Source organism: Tamandua tetradactyla, chromosome 9, assembly GCF_023851605.1.
Source record: "Tamandua tetradactyla isolate mTamTet1 chromosome 9, mTamTet1.pri, whole genome shotgun sequence".
NCBI lineage: Eukaryota > Metazoa > Chordata > Mammalia > Pilosa > Myrmecophagidae > Tamandua > Tamandua tetradactyla.
The window spans coordinates 109,586,505-109,609,388 of NC_135335.1; the positions used below are offsets into that span (position 1 = coordinate 109,586,505).

A 22,884-nucleotide genomic window follows, 5' to 3' on the forward strand; every position below is an offset into this window, starting at 1 on the left:
GCTTTTCTCCTCAGAGTCAGTGTTTCCTCAATTATCTTTTTTCAGTTTGAATTGGCATCAACTTATCAAGATTTAAACACACTTAAACCTCTTATCTTAAATATCTTCTCTCATCGTAGATCCCTCTTCAGCTTCTTTTATATTACTTCCCTTAACATTTCTTGAAGGAGTCATCTGTACAGGCATACTTCAGAGATATTGCGTGTTCAGTTACAGACCATGGCAATGAAGTGAATATGACAGTAGAGCAAGTCACACACAGGATTAGTGCATATGGAAGTTATGTTTACACTGTACTGTAGTCTTTTAAATATGCAATAGCATTTTGTCTAAAAAAAATGACGCAGAGACATGAATTGAGCACATGCTGTTGATTGGTGCTGATTGACATGCTCAACACAGGTTTCCCACAAACCTTCAATTGGCAGAAAACCCAGTATCTGCAAAGTACAATAAAGTGAAGTGTGATATAACAAGGTAGACCTGTATTCATTTCCTCCACATCCTTATTCTTTTTTCACTGTAGTGAAATCTGACAATCTCTTTCAGTCACTGAATTTGATGGTGTGGTGGTTACCATTGGTTACCATTTGTTGCTAAATCTGATGGACTCTTTTTAACCATTTGATATTTTTGACTACTTGCTCCTCTTTGAAATTCTCTTCTTTAGCTTCTGGGGCATCATATTCTTGTATTTCCCTTTTCCTCGTTCACCAGTCTTTCCTTGGTTTGTCTTTCTGTCTTCTCTGACCAGTTAAGTGATTGTTTCACTGTGGGGTACTGCCTTCTGTTCTCTTCAGACTCATTCATTCTTTGAATGGTCTCAACTTTAGTGACTTCAACTACTGTCTCTGTTTTGATGACTCCCAAATCTTTCTCTTTAGCAGAAGTCACTGTTAATTAAGATATCTTAAATGAATGACAAAAATTATATTTCTCTTGTTGAAGTTGTTTCTCTTTCTCTTATTATCCTTGCATGCACTGCTCAGTTGGTGAAGTCAAAATCTTAACTCTTTCTTTGTGTGCTGCTCCTTCTCCCAAACTATTTGTCAGATCTTATCCTACCTCTTTCATCCATTTCTTTTTTCCCTGTTGCTGCCACCTTCGTTCAGAATATCATTTATTATCTGAATTTTTGTGTAAACCTAAATAATTTCCCTGCTTCTCAGCACACATACCACCCCTTTCTATCTGTCCTTTTTTGGAGGCAGATTGTGTTCTGTAATCCTTCCATGCAAATCTTCTTATTAAAATCCCAATCTACCTAGTCTCGAATATAAAGATTTTAGTGTTTTGGACCTTGCTTGCTTTCTGCTACAATTTGCCACATGTTCTTCTGTCATGACAATTTAGAGTTCTTCAGAAATGTTAGGATGTTTTTAAAAATTCACACCTTTGTATATTTTTGTGCCTTCTGTCTAGAATTTACTCACCAGCTGTCTGACAAATACCCATAATGTGCATGCATCTGAATAGCTCCTGAACAGTTTTTAGGACTCATCTCAAATGCTACCTAATTCCCTTTTTAGGAAACCTTCCCTATCCTTAATATTAGTCTGTAATAGCTTATCATAGCCCTTATACTGTATTGCAACTGTTTGTTTTTCTTTTTTCCTCTCTAGACTTGAATGAAAAGCCCTTATTTATTTTTGTCTCAAAATAGTGCCTGGCTACTAGAATCTGCTGTGTTGTTGAATACTGTGAAGGCAGGTTGAATTACCAAAGGATTGAAAAACGTGAAATGTTGACTGTTTTAAGTTTGAAAAATCAGAGGCTTTTCTGATGTTTATTAACTAATTTGGCTTTTCCTTTCTGTTTTTTGTACTTTTTGTGGTGCTACACAGCTATAAGCAGAGACTGGGTTTTATTCATTGCATTCATTTATTTAATAAATGTTTATTCATCACTTTCATACATGCCAAATGTACTCTTTTAGTTTTTTTGGTGTGGGCAGGCACCAGGAACCATATACTCTTTTAGATTCTGAGGATTCAGCTTTGAACAAATTGAAGTTCCTGCTCTCTGGGCCTTAAATTGAAATAGGGGGAGTCTGGACAATAAATGCATTTATGTTAGAATGTCAGATGGTTAAAAGTGCCATGCAGGAAACTTAAGAAGGATGTTGGAAGCAGAGAGTTTGGGTTGAGGAGTGAGCAGCTTTAGATTGGGTAGTCATGGAAAACCTCTTTGAGTAGAGGACAACTTGAGAGATTGGAATGAGGAGAAAAAGCATGATGTATAGAGATAAGAGCTTTCCACAAGAGGGAACAGATTCAGGTGGGGAAGGACAAGATGCACTTTTTGGTATTCATTTCCCTAAAGATTGATGCATGTTGTCTCCATCTCTCTTTTACTACAGAAAATGTGAGATGAACAGCCTTGTCCTTTTCTCCTTGTATGTCTATGCATGAGTTTCTTTGGTTTTCCAGTATAGACCAGGAATAGAACAGATAGGTCATAGGAGATATCTGTATCATCACAATTTTATTTTTCTTTCTCTCTCTTTTTTCCTTCTCCTTCCTCTTTTCCTCCCCTGCCCCCCTCCCTCCCTCCGTCCCTTCTTCGTTCCATCCCTCTTTCCTTCATTCCTTTGGGCATGATTGCAATCCAGAATGGTTGCAACGATGTGTACTTCAGGCAGCAATGTTTCCATATATCCTTGCCAACGCTTTGTATATATTGTAATCTTTTGTCTGCTTTAGTCATTCAGAATTTCTTTTCCTAGTTTTTACCTTATTAATTTTATGTATGGTGTCTTCCCAGACCCCATTAATTTCAGACTTCATTTCTTTAAGGCAGTTTTATTGAGATAAATTCACATACCAGACAATCCATCCATCTAAAGTGTACAATCATTGGCTTCTAGTATATTCACAGAGTTGTGTATTCATCATCACAATCAATTCTAGAACATTTTCACTCTGAAGAGGGTACAGTTCAACGTTTCATCCTTTGGTTTCCTTGCAGTGATATACACCACTCTACAGTTCCTTTTCACCCAAAACTACCCACATACTATTGTTGGACTTTATTTATTTTTATTTCTTTGTTTTCATTTTTGGTGTGGTATAATTCATCAGGAAGATAAACTATAGTCTTTTTTTAAGAGAAGTTGTAGGTTTACAGAAACATCATGCATAAAATAGAGTTCTTCTGTAATACCCTATTATTATTATTATTTTTATTTCATAGTGATTTTTATTTATTCATTAAACATAACAACATGCAAACACAAACATTCCTACCTTATGATCATTCCATTCTTGATATATAATCAATTACTCACAATATCATCACATAGTTGTATATCCATCATCATGATCATTTCTTAGAACATTTGCATCAATTCAGAAAAAGAAATAAAAAGAAAAAAAGAAGAAAATTCATACATACCATACCCCTTACCCCACCCTCTTAATGATCACCAGCATTTCAGTCTACTAAATTTATTTTAACATTTGTTCCCCCTATTATTTGTTTATTTTTAATCTGTATGTTTTACTCATCTGTCCATAAGGTAGATAAAAGGAGCATCAGACACAGGGTTTTCACAATCACACAGTCATACTGTGAAAGCTTTATCATTATTCAGTCATCTTCAAGAAACATGGCTACTGGAACATAGCTCTTCATTTTCAGGCACTTTCCTGCAGCTTCTCCATTATACCGTAACTAAAAAGGTGATCTCTGTATAATGTATAAGAATAACCTCTAGGATAACCTTGACTCTGTTTGAAATCTCTCAGCCATTGACATTTTATTTTGTCTCATTTCTATCTTCCCCCTTTTGGTCGAGAAAGTTTTCTCAGTACTTTGACGCTGAGTCTCAGCTCATTCTAGGATTTCTGTCCCACATTCTCCGGAAGGTTTACAGGATGGGGAGGGCAGTTAAGTTTGCTTGTTGTGTTGGCTGAGAGAGAGTGGCCACATCTGAGCAACGAAAGAGGTTCTCTGGGGGTGACTCTTAAGCCTAATTTAGCCTATCTTTTGCAGGATTAAGTTACATATGAACAAACCCCAAGATTGAAGACTCGGCCTATTGCTCTGGCTGTGCCCACTGCCTGTCAGAATATCAAGAATTCTCCACTTGGGGAAGTTGAATTTTCCCCCATTCTCACCATTCCCCCTAGCGGACTCTGCAAATACTTTTTTCACTGTTCAAATCACTCTGGGATTTATCTGGGCATTACTTTGGACAGACCTACAAAATGTCATGTGGTACACAAGGTTCAAGTACTATGGTGTTCGATTAAGCTGTCCACATAAGTTATATTAGGAAATGCACTAGTCAAAATATAAATTTTGTACCAAATAAACATTTTTTGCTTGTCTCACACGTATGTTAAAGTTTTAAAATATTACTATCTATTTTCAACACTTTGCATTATTGACATTCTTTTGCTCTTCCTCATGCAGAAACATTTTTAAATTTGCACATTTAGTCACTATCATTATACACTGTAGGCATTCCTAGATTATACCATCTCAGTCTTTATTGTCCATCTTTCCTTCTGAGAAAATCCTTGTCTTTTTCCTGATCTTAGAGAGAAAGCTTTCAGTCTTTCCCCATTGAGGATTATGTTAGCTGTGGGTTTTTCATATATTCCCTTTATCGTGTTGAGGAAGTTCTATTCCTATCCTTTCAAATGTTTTCAATAAGTTTGTCAGCTACCTTTTCTGCATCAAGTGAGATGATCATGTGGTTTTTCTATTTTGATTTATTGATATGATATATTACATTAATTGATTTTCTTATGTTGAAACATTCTTGCATACCTGGGATGCATCCCACTTAGTCATGGTGTATAATTCTTTTAATGTGGTGCTGGATTCGATTTGCCAAAATGTTGAGGATTTTTGCATCTATATTCCTTAGAGAGATTGGTCTATAGTTTTCTTTTCTTGTAGTATCTTTGTCTGGCTTTGGTATGAGGGTGATGTTGGCTTCATAGAATGAATTAGGTAGCATTCCATCCTCTTCAATTTTTTTGAAGCATTTGAGCAGAATTGGTACTAATGCTTGCTTGTATACTTGTTAGAATTCACATGTGAATCCCTCTGGTCCTGGACTTTTCTTTTTTGGGAGCATCTTAATGACTGATTCAATTCCTTTACTTATGATTGGTTTGTTGGGGTTTTTAATTTCTTCCTGAGTCAGTGTTGATTGTTCTTGCCGCTCTAGGAAGTTATGTGTTTAATCTACGCTGTCTAGTTTATTAGCATGAAGTTGTTCATAGTATCCTCTCATTACCTCTTTTATTTCTGCTGGGTCCATTGTTATGTCTCCTCTTCCATTTCTGAAGTTATTTATTTGCATCATCTCTCTTTTTCTTTTTGTCAAACTAGCTAAATATCCATCAATTTTATTGATTTTCTCAAAGAAACGATTTCTGGTTTTGTTGATTTTTTTCGATTGTTTTCATGTTCTCAATTTCATTTATTTCCACTCTGATCTTTGTTATTTCTTTCCTTTTGCTTGCTTGGGGTTAGTTTGCTGTTCTTTCTCCAGTTCTTCCAAGTGAACAGTTAATTCCTCAATTTTTGCCCTTTCTTTTTTTTAATTTAGGCATTTAAGGCAATAAAGTTCCTTCTCAGCACTGCCTGTACTGCATCCCATAGATTTTGCTATGTTGTTGTTCTAGTTTACTAGCTGCTGGAATGCAATATATCAGAAACAGAATGGCTTTTAAAAAGGGGAATTTAATAAGTTACTAGTTTACAGTTCTACAAGCGAGAAAATGTCCCAATTAAAATAAGTTTATAGAAATGTCCAATCAAAGGCATCCATCCAGGGAAAGATACCTTGGTTCAAGAAGGCTGATGAAGTTCAGGGTTTCTCTCTCAAGTGAGAAGGCACATGGTGAATACAATCACAGTTTCTCTCTTGGCTGGAAGGGCACATGGCGAGTACAGCGTCATCCGCTAACTTCCTCTCCTGGCTTCCTGTTTCATGAAACTCCCTGGGAGGTGTTTTTCTTCTTCATCTCCAAAGGTCTCTGACTGTGGACCCTCTGCTTCATGCTGCTGCAGCATTCTCTGCTCTCTCCGAATCTCCTTCATTCTCCAAAATGTTTCCTCTTTTATGTGATGCCAGAAACTTACCAAGACCCATCCAAGTGGGTGGAGACATGTCACCACCTAATCCAGCTTTACAACCACTCTTGATTAAATCACATCTCCAGGGAGATGATCTGATTACAGTTTCAAGCATACAGTATTGAATAAGGATTATTCTACCTTTATGAAATGGAATTTTGATTAAAACATGGCTTTTCTAGGGTACATACATCCTTTCAAACCAGCACAGTTGTATTTTCGTTTTCATTTGCCTCTAGATATTTACTGGTTTCTCTTGTAATTTCTTCCTTGACCCATTGGTTGTTTAAGAGTATGTTGTTGAGCCTCTACATATTTATGAATGTTCTGGCCCTCTGCCTGTTAGTGATTTCCAACTTCCTGCCTGTATGATCTGAGAAGGTGTTTTGTGTGATTTCAAACTTTTTGAGTTTATTGAGACTTGCTTTGCTACCCAGCATATGGTCTATTCTTGAGAATGATCCATGAGCACTTGAGAAAAAGGTGTATCCTGCTGTTGTTGGGGTGTGATGTTCTATAAATGTCTGTTAATCTAGTTTTTTTTATTGTATTATTCAAATTCTCTGTTTCTTTATTGATCCTTTGTCTAGATATTCTGTCCATTGATGAGAGCAGGAAATTGAAGTCTCCAACTATTATGGTGGATGTGTCTTATCTCTTTTCAATGTTTGCCTCATGTATTTTGGAACACTCTGGCTTAGTGCATAAATATTTATGATTGTTATGTCCTCTTGTTGAATTGTTCTTTTTATTAATACATGGTGTCCTTCATTTGTCTTTTTTAATTGTTTTACATTTGATGTCCAATTTGTTGAATATTGCTATAGCTACTCCTGCTCATTTTTGATTGTTGTTTGCATGAAATATCTTTTCCCAACCTTTCACTTTCTATCTGTGTTTGTCTTTGGATCTAAAATATATCTCCTGTAGACAGCATATAGATGGGTTCTGGTTTTTAATAAATTTTTCCAATCTATGTCTTTTGATTGGGGAATTTAATTCATTAGCATTTAGTGTTACTACTGTAAGGGCAGTACTTCTACCATTTTGCCTTTTGGGTTTTATATGTCATATCTAATTTTTTTCTCTTTTTACCTTTACTTAATGATGGACTTCATTTCTATACTCTTCTCTACACCTCTTTCTCCTCTGTCATTTCCTGTGTGCCTCTAGTGCTCCCTTTAGTATTTCTTGCAGAGCCAGTCTATTGGTCACAAATTTTTGCAGTGATTTTTTGACTGAAGATGTTTTAATTTCCCCCCTCATTTTTGAAGGACAATTTTGCTGGCTATAGAACTCTTAGTTGGCAGTTTTTCTCTTTTAATATCTTAAATATAATATATCAAACCACTGTCTTCTCACGTCCATGGTTTGTGCTGAGAAATCTACACATAGTGTTATTGGGCTTCCCTTGTATGTGATGGATTGTTTTTCTCTGCTGCTTTCGAAATGCTGTCTTTCTTTTTGACGTCTGATATTCTGATTTGTAAGTGTCTTGGAGTATGTATGTTTGGATCTATTCTGTTTGGGGTACACTGTGCTTCTTGGATCTGTACTTTTATGTCTTTTGTAAGAGATGGGAAATTTTCAGTGATAATTTCCTCCATTAGTCTTTCTCTTCCTTTTCCCTTCTCTTCTCCTTCTGTGCCATCCCCAACACATATATTCACATGCTTCATGTTGTCATTCAGTTCCCTGTGTTTCTGCTCATATTTTTCATTGTTTTCCCTATATTTTCTTTTGCTTGTTGGATTTCAGATGTCCCATCCTCTAGTTCACTAATCCTTTCTTCTGCCTCTTCAGATCTAACATTGTAGGTTTTCATTGTTTTTTTTTTTCATTTCTTCTACTGTGCCTTTCAGTCATGTAAGTTCTGCCATTTGTTTTTTCAGACTTTTGATTTCTTCTTTTTATTCACCCGTTGTCTTCTTTCTGTCTTCCCTAACTCATTGATTTGATTTTTGAATAGATTTTCCATGTCTGTTTGAACTACCTGAATTAGTTGTTTCACCTCCTGTGTTTCATTTGAATTGTTGGTTTGTTCCTTTGGTTGGGTCATGTGCTGGTTTGAAGGGAAGTATGCCCCCTAAGAAAAGCCATGTTTTAATATGGATCCCATTTCTTAAAGGTAGAATAGTCTCTATTCAATGCTGTGTATTTGGGACTGTGATGGGATCATCTCCCTGGTTGATGAGATTTAGTTAAGAACGGTTGTTAAACTGGATTAGGGGATGACATGTCTCCACCCATCTGAGTGGGTCTTGATTAGTTTCTGAAGTCCTATAAAAGAGGAAACATTTTGGAGAATGAGAGACTTGGAGAGAGCAGAGAATGCTGCAGCACCACGAAGCAGAGAGTCCACCAGCCAGCGACCTTTGGAGATGAAGAAGGAAGACACCTCCCGGGGAGCTTCATGAAATAGGAAGCCAGGAGAGAAAGCTAGCAGATGACGCCGTGTTCGCCATGTGCCCTTCCAGCTGAGAGAGAAGCCCTGACTGTGTTCGCCGTGTGCCTTCTCACTTGAGAGAGAAACCCTGAACTTCATCGGCCTTCTTGAACCAAGGTATCTTTCCCTGGATGCCTTTGATTGGACATTTCTTTAGACTTGTTTTAATTGGGACATTTTCTCAGCCTTAGAACTGTAAACTAGCAACTCATTAAATTCCCCTTGTTAAAAACCATTCCATTTTTGGTATATTGCATTCCGGCAGCTAGCAAAACTAGAACAGATTTTGGTACCGGAGAGTGGGGTGCTGCTGCTGCAGTTTGCAAATACCAAACATGTTGGAACGGCTTTTTAAATGGATATGGGGAAGATTCTGGAAGAGTTGTGAAAAGCTTGATAGAGAAGGCCTAGAATGCTTTGGAGAGACTGTTGGGAGAAATGTGGACTCTAAAGATACCTCTGATGAGGCCCTAGACAGAAATGAGGTCTGTGTTATTGTAGACTGGAAGGAAGGCGATCCTTGTTTTAAAATGGCAGATAGTCTGGCAAAATTGACTAGTGGCTTTGGCTGGAAGGCAGATTTTAAAAGCCATGAACTTGGATACTTAGCAGAAGAGGTCTCCAAATTAAGTGTTGAAAGTGCAGCCTGGTTTCTCCTCACAGCTTATAGTGAAATGCGAAAGGAAAGAGATAAGCTGAAAACTGAACTCTTGAGTAAAAAGAAACCAGAAACTGAGGTCCTGGAAAATTCTGGGCCTACAGAAAGGGAGACTACAGAGTATAGTGTGGATTTAACCAAATGTGGAACTAGCCAGCCATTTCAGAGAAAGTCAGGAACGGACATGGAGTTATCCAGGAAGGATTTGTGGAAACTCCTTATGTCTGATGGGCATGATCCAAGGCTACTGCATAGAAAGCCAACGAAAGTGCTGTGGGACCTGTATAAACAGAGCTGCTGCCAGTCTGGACTGAGGGGTTCAGAGAAGGGACACATTGGAGGAAAAATAACTTCAGAGGCAAAACCGTGGAGGCTGAAGTCTGAAGTCAGGAAGCCTCGGGCCAGGAGAGTGGACCCACCCAAGCCCGTGGAGAGGGTGAGTTTGCCCCAAAGACAGAGAATGGGCCTTCCACCTCATTGCAGTGGAAGAGTCATGCCGCCTCAGGCCTTGGAGAGGGTGAAGCACGTTTCTTGGGGTTGGGGGAGAGCCTGGCTGCCACCACATGGAGGGGCTGAGCGTGTGCCCCGGAGATGGCAGAGAGCCTGGGTGCGGCCCCAATGCTTGGAGAGGGTGGAGCTGAGAGAAAGGTGGTCTCCCCAATATCCCCCAAGGTTGCATTCAGAGAGAGGCAGGCATAGGCATTTGGAAAGGGTGGGACTGCCACTTTCTAAAACCCTGAGGATAAATGAGTCTCAGACTTTGAAATCTAATGGACTTTGCCCTGCAGGTTTTCGAAACTGTATGGGTCCGGTGACCCCTGTGTTCCTTCCTCCCTATGGAAATAAGTATATGTATCCTATGAATGTTCCTCCTTTGTATGTTGGCAGCAAATAACTTGTTATGAGTTTTAAAAGGTCCAGAGCAAATGGAGAAAATTTTGCCTTAGGACAGACCATGCCTGTAACTGACTTGATGAGATTTTATACTGTCTCTAATTTTTTACTTCATTGTATTGCTACTGATAGGTTTAAGGATTTCTGATATTGTTATGAAATTAATGTATTTTGTATTTGGGAAAAACATGTCTTTTTTAGGGGCCAGAGGGTGGAATGTGCTGGTTTGAAGGGAAGTATGCCCCCTAAGAAAAGCCATGTTTTAATATGGATCCCATTTCTTAAAGGTAGAATAGTCTCTATTCAATGCTGTGTATTTGGGACTGTGATGGGATCATCTCCCTGGTTGATGAGATTTAGTTAAGAACGGTTGTTAAACTGGATTAGGGGATGACATGTCTCCACCCATCTGAGTGGGTCTTGATTAGTTTCTGAAGTCCTATAAAAGAGGAAACATTTTGGAGAATGAGAGACTTGGAGAGAGCAGAGAATGCTGCAGCACCACGAAGCAGAGAGTCCACCAGCCAGCGACCTTTGGAGATGAAGAAGGAAGACACCTCCCGGGGAGCTTCATGAAATAGGAAGCCAGGAGAGAAAGCTAGCAGATGACGCCGTGTTCGCCATGTGCCCTTCCAGCTGAGAGAGAAGCCCTGACTGTGTTCGCCGTGTGCCTTCTCACTTGAGAGAGAAACCCTGAACTTCATCGGCCTTCTTGAACCAAGGTATCTTTCCCTGGATGCCTTTGATTGGACATTTCTTTAGACTTGTTTTAATTGGGACATTTTCTCAGCCTTAGAACTGTAAACTAGCAACTCATTAAATTCCCCTTGTTAAAAACCATTCCATTTTTGGTATATTGCATTCCGGCAGCTAGCAAACTAGAACAGGTCATATCTTCACTTTTCCAATTCCTCAAGTTACTTTGCCAGTACTTTTAAAAAAAATTTTTTTAAAAGGTCTGAGTCGGGATTAAAAGAAAAGGCTGCCTTCACAAGATGGATCAGGATTAAAACATGGCTTTTCTAGGGCACGTAATCCCTTCACACTGGCACAAAATATATACAGAAAGTGGTAAATTTCTAGCTGCTCCAAGACACTGGAGATTAAAGAAATATCAATATAATGATTGATATTTCAACAGTCATACTCATTTGTTAAATCCTATCTTCTCTCTTATAACTGCTCCTTCTCCTTTGATTCTTCTCCCAGTGTTTAGGTGTATGGTCACCTAATGGTCATGTTGGAAAGAGGTGTTGATAACATGGGATAATGGGATGGAACAAGCTGATGTTATTAGAGAGGCTGGCCTCTCAGGGTTTCAAAACTGGACTGGTTTGAAAACATTATGTATCTCAGAAAAACAAGTTTTTAATTCTCATCCATTCTTGTGGGGCAGCCATTTAAAAAAATCCTGATTCAATACTGTAGGGTGGAAACTCCAAGTTTCTTCTTCTGGAGCACCTTTGATTCGTATATTTGCGTGCTCCTTATTGTCCATCATTTCCCTGAGGTCCAGTTCAAAATTTTCCATCTTTTTCACTATTTGTTCTTTTGTGCATCCCAGTTCAATTCTTCTGTCCTCTGGTTCACTTCTTCTTTCTTCTGCCTCAACAGATCTGCTGCTTTGTGTCTCTAGTATGTATTTTTTAACTTTTTAATTGTATAGTATAACGTATATACAAAGCAAAGAAATAAAAAAGCAATCGTTTTCAAAGCATTTCTCAAAAGTAGTTATTGGACAGATCCCAGAGTTTGTCATGGGATACCATACAAACCTCGCAGATATTTTTCCTTCTTGCTACTCCAGAATATAGGAGGCTTAAATAGTTTTTTATCATCACAATTGATTGTTTGTGTGTGAAAAATAACATATATACAAAAAAGCAACAAATTTCAAAGCACTGCACCACAATTAGTTGTAGAACATATTTCAAAATTTGTCATGGGTTACAATTCTACAATTATAGGTTTTCACTTCAAGCTGCTGTAAGGTACTGGAGACTAAAAAAGTTATCAATTTACTGATTCAGTATTCATATTCATTTGTTAAGTCCTATCTTTACTGTATAACTCTACCATCACCTTTGATCTTTCCATCCCTCTCTTTAGGGATGTTTGGGCTATGGCCATTCTAAATTTTTGATATTGGAAGGGTCTGTCACTAATCTGGGGTAGGGAGATGTAATTATCTGATGTTCTGGAGAGACTGGGCCCTCTAGATTTCAGGACTTATCTGAACCAGGGATCCATCTGGAGGTTGTAGGTTTCTGGAAAGTTACTTTAGTGCATGGAACCCTTAAGGAATCTTATATATTGCCCTAGGTGTTCTTTAGGATTGTCTGGAATGGTTTCGATTGGGGTTTGGCAGGTTATGATAGGAACCAAGGTCTAACTGAAGCTTGCGTAAGAGCAAACCTCCAGAGTAGCCTCTCGACTCTTATTTAAATTCTCTCTGCCACTGACACTTTATTAGATACAGCTCTTTTCCTACTTTTGGTCAGGATGGCATAGTTGATCCCACAGTGCCAGGGCTGGATTCATCCTTGGGAGGCCATATCTCATGTCACCAAGGAAACATCCACCCCTTGATGTCATGTCCCACATACGGGGGAGGGCAATGATTTCACTTGCAGAGTTGGGTTTAGAGAGACTAAGGCCACATCTTAGCAACAAAGGAAATCCTCAAGATGTAACTCTCAGGCATGTCTATAGGTAGTCTAAGCTTCTCCGGTACCTACCTAAACTTCACACGAGTAAGCCTCATGATCGAGAGCATGGCCTATTGATTTGGGTGTCCCTAAAGTTTGACACAGCATCAGGGGATTCCCTGTTGGTAAGGTTTAATAGTTCCATATTCTTTCTCCAATCCCTCAAGTTACTTTGCCAGTACTTTTTAAAAAAATTTATTAATTAAAAAAAATTTAACAAACGTAATAAAACATTAACATAGATAATCAGTAATTCACAATATCATCACTTAGTTGCATATTCATCATTTCTTAGAACATTTGCATCCATTCAGAAAAAGAAATCAATAGAAAAAGAAATAAAACGAAAACAGAAAAAAAAGGGAAAAGATTATACCTACCATAACCCTTACCCCTCACTTTCACTGATCACTAGCATTTCAAACTAAGTTTGTTTTAACATTTGTTCCCCCTATTATTTATTTTTATTCCATATGTTCTACTCCTTTGTTGACAAGGTAGATAAAAGGAGCATCAGACACAAGGTTTTCACAATCACACAGTTGCATTGTGACAGCTGTATCATTATTCAATCATCCTCAAGAAACATGGCTACTGGAACACAGCTCTACATTTTCAGGCAGTTACCTCCAGCCTCTCCATTACATCTTGAATAACAAGATGATATCTACTTGATACGGAAGAATAACCTCCAGGATAACTCTCAACTCTGTTTGGAATCTCTCAGCTATTGACACTTTGTCTCATTTCCCTCTTCCCCCTTTTGGTCGAGAAGGTTTTCTCAATCCCTTGATGCTAAGTCTCAGCTGATTCTAGGGTTTTTCTCAGTCCCTTGATGCTGAGTCACAGCTCATTCCAGGATCTCTGTCCCACGTTGCCAGGAAGGTCCACACCCCTGGGAGTCATGTCCCACGTAGAGAGGGGTAGGGTGGTGAGACTGCTCATTGTGTTGGCTGGAGAGAGGCCACATCTGAGCAACAAAAGAGGCTCTCTTGGGGGTGACGCCTAGGCCTAAATTTAAGTAGACTTGACCTATCCTTTTTGGGGTTAAGTTTCATATGAAGAAACCCCAAGACTGGGGGCTCAGCCTATAGCTTTGGTTGTCCACACTGCTTGTGAGAATATCAAGAATTCAACTTGGGGAAGTTGAATTTCTCCCCGTTCTCACAACTCCCCGAAGGGGGCTTTGCAAATACCTTTCCAGTCACTGATCAAATCACTCTGGGATTCATCGGGGCATCACTCTGGACAAACCAACAAAATCTCATATCCTACCTGAGATTCCAAGTACATATGGTGTTCAATCAAACTATCTACATAAGTTATATTAGGAAATGCTTTAGTCAAAATATAAATTTTGTACCAAATAAACATTTTTTGCTTTAGTCTCACATATAAGATGACATTTTAAAATATTAATTGCCATCTATTTTCAGGACCCTGCAGTAATGACATTCCTTTGATCTTCCTCATACAAAAATGTTTTTAAAATTTGTACATTTAGTCACTATCAGTATACACTCTAGGCATTCTTAGATTATACCATCTCAATCTTTAACATCTATCCTTCTTTCTGATTTCATTTATGCCCCCAGCCCTCCTCCCGTTATCATTCTCACATGCAGCTTCATTCAGTGTTTTAACATAATTATATTACAGTCAGTTAGTATTGTGCTGTCCATTTCTGAGTTTTTGTTTTCAGTCCTGTTGCACAGTCTGTTTCCCTTCAGCTCCAATTACCCAATGTCTTACCCTATTTCTATCTCCTGATGGTCTCTGTTACCAACGACATATTCCAAGTTTATTCACTAATGTCAGTTCATATCAGTGAGACCATACAGTATTTATCCTTTTGTTTTTGGCTAGTCTCACTCCGCATAATGTCCTTAAGGTCCATCCATGTTGTTACATACTTCATAACTTTATTCTGTCTTAAAGCTGCATATTGCATCGTATGTATATACCACAGTTTGTTTAGCCACTCGTTTATTGATGGACATTTTCTTTGCCAGTACTTTTTGATTATCTGCTTAATATCTGTAGGATGTATCCAGGCATTACAATAATCTATACAAGATTAAAGGACCTCCTTCTTATTCTGGGCTCCCTGTGTTTTAATTGTTCAAATGAGCTATACAGATAGGTTAAGTTAAATTATGCACTAAAGAAAATTTCAGTTGCAGACCAAATAAATCTTTCTTCCTTTGGTCTCCAAGAGTATGTGTGGTTTTAAAATATAGACACTGTTTTCCTTACCCCTGTGTTCTGAATTACTTTAACCCCAAACTGATCAGCTTTGTTCTTATCTCTAAATGTCAGGTTATATATATAAAACAGGCTCACAGTTTTGCTGGTTTGTCCGGAGTGATGCCCCGATGAATCCCAGAGTGAGTCGATCAGTGAGTGGAAAAGTATCTGCAAAGCCCCCTTCGGGGAGTGGTGAGAACGGGGAGAAATTCAACTTCCCCAGGTTGAATTATTGATATTCTCACAAGCAGTGTGGACAACCAAAGCTATAGGCTGAGCTCCCAGTCTTGGGGTTTGTTCATATGAAACTTAACCCCAAGAAGGATAGTTCAAGTCTACTTAAAATTTAGGCCAAAGAGTCACCCCCAAGAGAGCCTCTTTTGTTGCTCAGATGTGGCTTCTCTCTCCAGCCAACACAATGAGCAGTCTCACCACCCTACCCCTCTCTACGTGGGACATGACTCCCAGGGGTGTGGACCTTCCTGGCAACGTGGGACAGAGATCCTGGAATGAGCTGTGACTCAGCATCAAGGGACTGAGAAAAACCCTAGAATCAGCTGAGACTTAGCATCAAGGGATTGAGAAAACCTTCTCGACCAAAAGGGGGAAGAGGGAAATGAGACAAAGTGTCAATAGCTGAGAGATTCCAAACAGAGTTGAGAGTTATCCTGGAGGTTATTCTTCCGTATCAAGTAGATATCATCTTGTTATTCAAGATGTAATGGAGAGGCTGGAGGTAACTGCCTGAAAATGTAGAGCTGTGTTCCAGTAGCCATGTTTCTTGAGGATGATTGAATAATGATACAGCTGTCACAATGCAACTGTGTGATTGTGAAAACCTTGTGTCTGATGCTCCTTTTATCTACCTTGTCAACAAAGGAGTAGAACATATGGAATAAAAATAAATAATAGGGGGAACAAAAAAGCCCAAAAAACAGCCTCTCAAAATCCAGAAGTAATTACCACACTGAACTTGATTTGTATCCTTATGTCTAAAATGAGTCTCTTGTAAGCAGTGTATAGCTGAATTATGTTTCTTAATCCATTCTGCCAATCTGTGTCTTTTAATTTGTAAATTTAGTCCGTTAACATTCAGAGTTATTATTGAAAAGGTGTTTTCTTGAATCCCCTGTCTTATCTTTTTGATTGTATTGGTCAAATCTATATATTTTTTCCCTCTTTTTCTTTTTATCCTTTAAGTTACCTTTATTGGTACTGTTCAGTTCTGCGCCCTCCTCCAGACCTCCCTCTCCTGTCTTTTTTTTTTTTTTCAGCTGACAGAACTTCTTGTAGGGCTGGCTTGTTGACAAATTCTTTCAGAACTTGTCTGTGAAAACTTTAATCTCTCCCTCAGTTTTGAAAGATTATTTGGCTGGGTACAGAATTCTTGGCTCTTTCAAGATCTTAAATCAAGATCATACCACTGCCTTCTTGCCTCCATGGTGTTAGTTGAGTAGTCTAAACTCAGTCTTTTGTGGTTTACTTTGTATGTGGTAGATCGTTTTTCTCTTGCTGCTTTCAGAATTTTCTGCTTCTCTTCAGCATTTGGCAGACTGTTTACTGTGTGTCTTGGGGAAGGCCTGTTTGGATTTATTCTGTTTGGAGTTCGCTGAGCTTCTTTGACTTTTATATTTATGTCTGTTGTAAGGGTTGGGAAGCTTTCCCCCCATTATATCCTCATCTTCTCTACCTAACCCTTTACTACTCTTCTCCTTCTGGGACACCAATGATTCTTATATTTGTGCCGCTTGTTTTGTCTATCATATCCCTGAGATCCAATTCAAATTTTTCCATCTTTTTTCTGTTTGCTGTTTTGAGTCTTTGAAGTCAGTTATCCTGTTCTCTATATCACTTATTCTTTCTTCTGTCTCTTCAGATCTGCTGTTGTGTACCTCTAGTATGTTTTTCATTTGGTCAACAGAGTCTTTAATCGCTGTGATATCCACTAATTTTCTGTTTACTCTTTCATGTTCCTCTTTATACTCTGCTAGTGTCTTCTTGATCTCCTTTATGTCATTTGCCATCCCCCTTGTTTTATTAAATAGATTTGTATGAACGTCTTTGATTAGTTGTTTGAAGGTCTGTCTCCTCTGATGTTTTAATTTGGTCATTAGGCAGGGCTTTATCTGTCTGCATTGTGATATGCTTAGTGATCAATTTTTTCGTCCCATGTAAATATCCTGATTGATTTACTTTGGGAGTTGATTTCTTTCAGAAGTCTAAGGCCTTGTGTTTGTGGGATGGATGTAGAGCAGGGTACAGGGTGGGGCACAGCAGTGTGGTGATTTGTTTCAGCGCAGGTACAGGTGCAGATTGGGGATGTTACGCTGATGCTGGTGAACTTGTACAACCAGTGGCCAGGGAGGATGTAGCTATGCCGGTGTACCATTCTTGGGGGGGCAGAGGGCATAACCCTGGTGTGTACTGGTCTAGGGTGTGGGGTCCTTTGTGGCCATGCATTGAGTTGTGACAGCAGGTTGGTGTTATCCTTCCTTTTTTGGGGCAGATATGACCTGGTTCAGCACTTTTTCAGAGTTGGAAAGTATGACTGAGGGCCGTGCACATGTGCGTTACTAGGCCTACTCTGAATTGAGGTTCCCAGAGTTGAAGGGCGTGATTAGGACCCTGTGTACCTGTGTGATCTAGTAGTGCTGTAAACTGAAACTCAGAGCTCAGAGGGCCAGGGTGAGTCTGTGCAACACGATTAGTAGGGTCAAGAGTAGCCTCGGTATGGAGGTTAGTGCCTGTAGCCTTTAAGAACTGGCAACAGCCTTCAGGGAACAGGGAGGGGGAGGTAGGGCTCCAGAGGGGTGCAGGAGAGGTGGGTTGGGCTGCACTTGGGGTGGGGGTGTGTGTGGGGGGTTCATGTGCTGGGGGCTAGTGGGGCTGGAGTGCTTGGATTGTGGGGAGTGGGAGTGGGTGATGGGGTTTGGGTGTATGGTATGTGGTGTGAGTCGCCAGTCACAGGGCTGCGCTGGTGAGGGTAGCATGTTCAAGGAACGCTTACTTCCTAGTCTCCGGCTCCTGTCCATGCACTCTTACTGGCTCTGTGCCTCTGTGCCAGACTCCAGCTTTCTACTTAATTCCCCCCACTTCTGCAACTATGACTTATCTGTGTGGTGCAGAAGGTTCTCCCAGGTCACTTGCACTCTTGAATTGCTGTCTCAGCTGCCCTCCCATCCCTTCTCTAATTTTTCCCTGGAGCAGGGCTGAACATGAACTACTCTGTTCGGCCATCTTCCTGAAAGTCTCTAGTGTATTTTAAATTTGAGCTATAGTATCTTTCATTTCTATAAAATCTGCTGTTTTTCTACTTAATCTTTCAAATTCTTGATGCTGTGCTGGTGTCTTGATAGCCTTTATCTCTTCAGTCATCTTATTGACGTTATTTAGGAGATTTGTCTGGACATCTTTGATTAGTTCCAAATTCTGTATCTCCTTTGGCTTTATTTATGTATTTGGCTCAGCCATATCTTATTGCTTTTTCATGGGCCCAGTGTTTTTTTCGTGGTTTCTTAGCATTTGATTATCTTGATAAGATTGTTTTGAAAGTTTGTTTTCCTTGTGGGTCTAAGATTTTTGTTGTTGCTTGGTTTTAGAAACCAAGGCCTGGGGGTGTATCCCTTTGTGGAGTGTTGTTAAGGGCTGGACAGAATATTAGCTTGTCAGACTGCATCTTCCTCATTTTCCCAGCTCATGGTGTTCTTGGGGACACCTCTTCCCCATAACCTGGCCTTTCCCAGACTCTAGCAGTTTGCTCTGGAGGGACCATGCCGGGTGAAAATACAGTCAAGGCCACAGGCCTCTGTGTGCACTGGAAGCTGCTGGCTCTGCAGGTGGGTGTTGGTCACTGTGCAGTGCAACAGAGCCTCTGCTTTTATGTACAGTGGGTCTGGTGATTCCCAGACTCCTGTGTAGTGAGACTCTGCAGGACTGTGATATTCAACTTCACCAGCCAGCACCCAGCACAGGAGCACATTACTTTTCTTGGGCCATCAGTACCCAGGCTGGTGTGTACCCATTGGCCTTGGGGGTTGGTCGACTGGTGCCAGGTGTTGCAGGGCTACTCCCCCCGTTATCCCTGCCTCTCCACTCATTTATGCAGTGAGCGCTCTGGTTCCCCATGCAGAAAGGATTGAGGCACTGGGACTTGGATTGTCTGTCCCTTGCCAGTGGTCAGATTGGCACTGCTTGGTATACCCTTCTTTATCCTGAGGGAAGGGCTTCCCAGTCTCCTCCATATCCAGTCACCTGCAGTAGCCAGCCTCAGGAATGGGAGGTGGGCACTGGGCACTGCAGCAGGTTCTCTGTATGTGGATAAAATGAGTTTGCTGGCACATGGGAACCCTAGGCTGTGGGACCAAGAGGGTGTGCCGCTTTTCACTGCCTCATCTAGTCTGTGAACAGGTTGCGATTGAGTACATTCACCCCAGTTCCTCAGTCATAGCTTCTCTGCTTTTTCATCTAGGTCCCTTCTTATATAATACAGAACCCTGAAACGGCTTCTTTGGATAGTTTTTGCCTATTCACTAGTTATTTTATAGTCTACATTTATTTTTAGTTTATAGTTTACCATGCATACTTTGGATATGTATATTGTTTTGCTAAGGATGTATAATTGTATGTGACTTTGGAGATGATTAGAAATAGATTCCTGGGGAATTCAATAAATTACTCGTGTATTTGTATAGTGAACTAGATGACCCAATTTGGTAGTGAACTAGATGACCCAACTCTTATGATCTCTTCTAATTCAGGTTTTCTGTTTTTGTGAATTGGTTCAGTTAGTTTCTTTTTTCTTCAGAACATTTCTTGGAATACTTTTATTTTCTTTAAAATGTTTTGGACATGTAACATTTGGATATGTACCATTGGTACATAGGATGATGTAGGAGTCACTGTGTTCCTTTTTCAGATCTTTGTTACTCTTTCTGATTTTGTCATGGAGAAAGTTGGGTGCTACGATGTGGTTAATACTTCTTTAACACATCTGTTTTTTTTAAAACAAAGTCAGAAAGCATTATCCCCAGTCTTGGGCAGGCAATGGTTTTTACCTAGGATTTAGTAAGTTTGCCTTTCATGTTTTTTCTTTTTTTTTTTTTAGTTTATCATGATCTTCTATTTATGAGATAATAAACACATTTCCAATTAGAATTGAAGGCATAAGTGATTTTAATTATGGGAATTTGAAGTAGGAGTTTGGGTGGTCTATAGAAAAGAAGCGTAGTAGAAACATGAAAAAATAGGTGAATGATTGAAGTATATGGGTGATTTAGGACATTTGGGCTTTTTTTTTTTTTTACATTTATGTTACTGTTAATCTTTTATTATGTATAATGTACATTCAAGTATGTTAACTTATCATTGCCAGGTTTCCATGGATCTTGATAGTGCCAGCACTGTTGTCCTTCAGGTCTTAACGCAGGCCACCAGTCAGGATACTGCGATATTGAAACCTGCTGAGGAACAATTGAAGCAGTGGGAGACACAGCCAGGTTTTTATTCTGTGTTGCTGGTAAGTTGCTCTAAAATACTTTGCTTTTATTTTTTGTAAGTCAAAAGTTGTTTTAATTATTCTCAAATCATACTTGCATTCAAAGTTTACTTTAGTGAAACTAATCCAAATGTTTCACTGACATTGCCGCTGCCATTATTTCATTAATTGAGGATATGGTTCATTGAGGGTGTTTAAGAAATATTGTCGATTTATGTATGAATAACATTCTTTTCTTATCTTCTGCTCAGAAGGCAATGCTGTGGTGATTTTTAGTTTTAAAATGTTAATGCTGACTTCGGTACTATAGGTAGTACACTTTAATGTACATTGCCACAGTTAGTTGTAGAACAGATTTCAGAGTTTGGTATAGATAACAATTCCATGATTTTAGGTTTTTATTTCTAGCTGCTCTAAGGTACTGGAGACTAAAAGAAATATCAGTATACTGATTCAGTATTCATACTCATTTGTTGAACCCGAACTTCCCTTTATAACTCTAACATCACCTTTGATCTTTTTCTCACTCATTAGGGGTTTTTTGGGCTATGGCCATTCTAACTTTTTCATGTTGGAAGGGGCTGTTGATAATATGGGAAAGGGGATGGAATTAGTTGATGTTCTGGAAAGGTTGGCCCCTCTGCATTTCAGGACTTACCTGGTCCAGGGACCCCTCTGGAGATTGTAGGTTCTGGAAAGTTACCCTAGTGTGTGGAACCTTTGTAGAATCTTATATAATGGTCCAGGTATTCTTTAGTATTGGCAGGGATGGTTTTGGTTGGGATTTGGCAAGTTGTGGTAGAAGCAATGTCTACCTGGAGCTTGTGTAAGAGTGACCTCCAGAGTAGCCTCTTGACTCTGTTTGAACTCTCTCAGCCACTGATATCTTAATTGTTACACTTTCTTTTCCCCCTTTTGCTCAGGATGGCTTTGTTGATCTCACGGTGCCAGGGTCAGACTCATCCCTGGGAATCATCTCCCATGCCTCCAGGGAGACTTTCATACCTGGATGTCTTGTCTCATGTAGTGGGGAGGGCAATGGTTTCACTTGCAAAGTTAGGCTTAGGGAAGGAGGTCCTCTGGAGATGACTCTTTGTCATACATGCCTGTAGGTAGGTAGGTTAACCTTCTCAGCTACATACCTAAGATTCACAAGAGCAAGCATCAAGATGAAGGACTTGGTCCAATTGTCTGGGGTGTCCCTAATGTTTGACACAGTATCTGGGGTTTCCTCAGTGGTAAAGCTTAATACTTCCATATTTTTTCTCCCATCCCTCAAAGGGACTTTGCCAATACTTTTTTTTTTTATTTATTAAAAAAAAATTAACTAACACAACATTTAGAAATCATTCCATTCTACATATGCAATCAGTGATTCTTAATGTCATCACATAGATGTATGATCATCATTTCTTAGTACATTTTCATTGATTTAGAAAAAGAAATAGCAAGACATCAGAAAAAGAAATAAAATGATAATATAGAGAAAAAAATAAAAATAAAAAATACAAAAACAAACAAAAAAACATACAAAAAAAAACTATAGCTCAGATGCAGCTTCATTCAGTGTTTTAACATAATTACATTACAATTAGGTAGTATTGTGCTGTCCATTTTTGAGTTTTTGTATTCAGTCCTGTTGCACAGTCTGTATCCCTTCAGCTCCAATTACCCATTATCTTACCCTATTTCTAACTCCTGATGGTCTCTGTTACTAATGACATATTCCAAGTTTATTCTCTAATGTCGGTTCACATCATTGGGACCATACAGTATTTGTCCTTTAGTTTTTGGCTAGACTCACTCAGCATAATGTTCTCTAGGTCCATGTTATTACATTCTTCATAAGTTTATTCTGTCTTAAAGCTGCATAATATTCCATCGTATGCATATACCGCAGTTTGTTTAGCCACTCATCTGTTGATGGACATTTTGGCTGTTTCCATCTCTTTGCAATTGTAAATAACGCTGCTATAAACATTGGTGTGCAGATGTCCGTTTGTGTCTTTGCCCTTAAGTCCTTTGAGTAGATACCTAGCAATGGTATTGTTGGGTCGTATGGCAATTCTATATTCAGCTTTTTGAGGAACCGCCAAACTGCCTTCCACAGTGGTTGCACCATTTGACATTCCCACCAACAGTGGATAAGTGTGCCTCTTTCTCCGCATCCTCTCCAGCACTTGTCATTTTCTGTTTTGTTGATAATGGCCATTCTGGTGGGTGTGAGATGATATCTCATTGTGGTTTTGATTTGCATTTCTCTAATGGCCAGGGACATTGAGCATCTCTTCATGTGCCTTTTGGCCATTTGTATTTCCTCTTCTGAGAGGTGTCTGTTCAA

At 39.3% G+C, this 22,884-nt stretch overlaps 1 protein-coding gene across 5 annotated transcripts in view; it reads left to right on the forward strand.

Moving 5' to 3' along the window:
- Nucleotides 1-22,884, forward strand: part of IPO11 (importin 11) — a 337,786-nt gene that overhangs the window by 43,523 nt on the left and 271,379 nt on the right. For all 5 annotated transcript variants that reach the window (XM_077117257.1, XM_077117259.1, XM_077117260.1 and 2 more), the window contains exon 2: nucleotides 20,421-20,564. In XM_077117257.1, coding sequence (XP_076973372.1) covers nucleotides 20,427-20,564 — 138 coding nt within the window. In that variant the 5' untranslated portion in view covers nucleotides 20,421-20,426. The remainder of the gene's footprint in view (nucleotides 1-20,420; nucleotides 20,565-22,884) is intronic.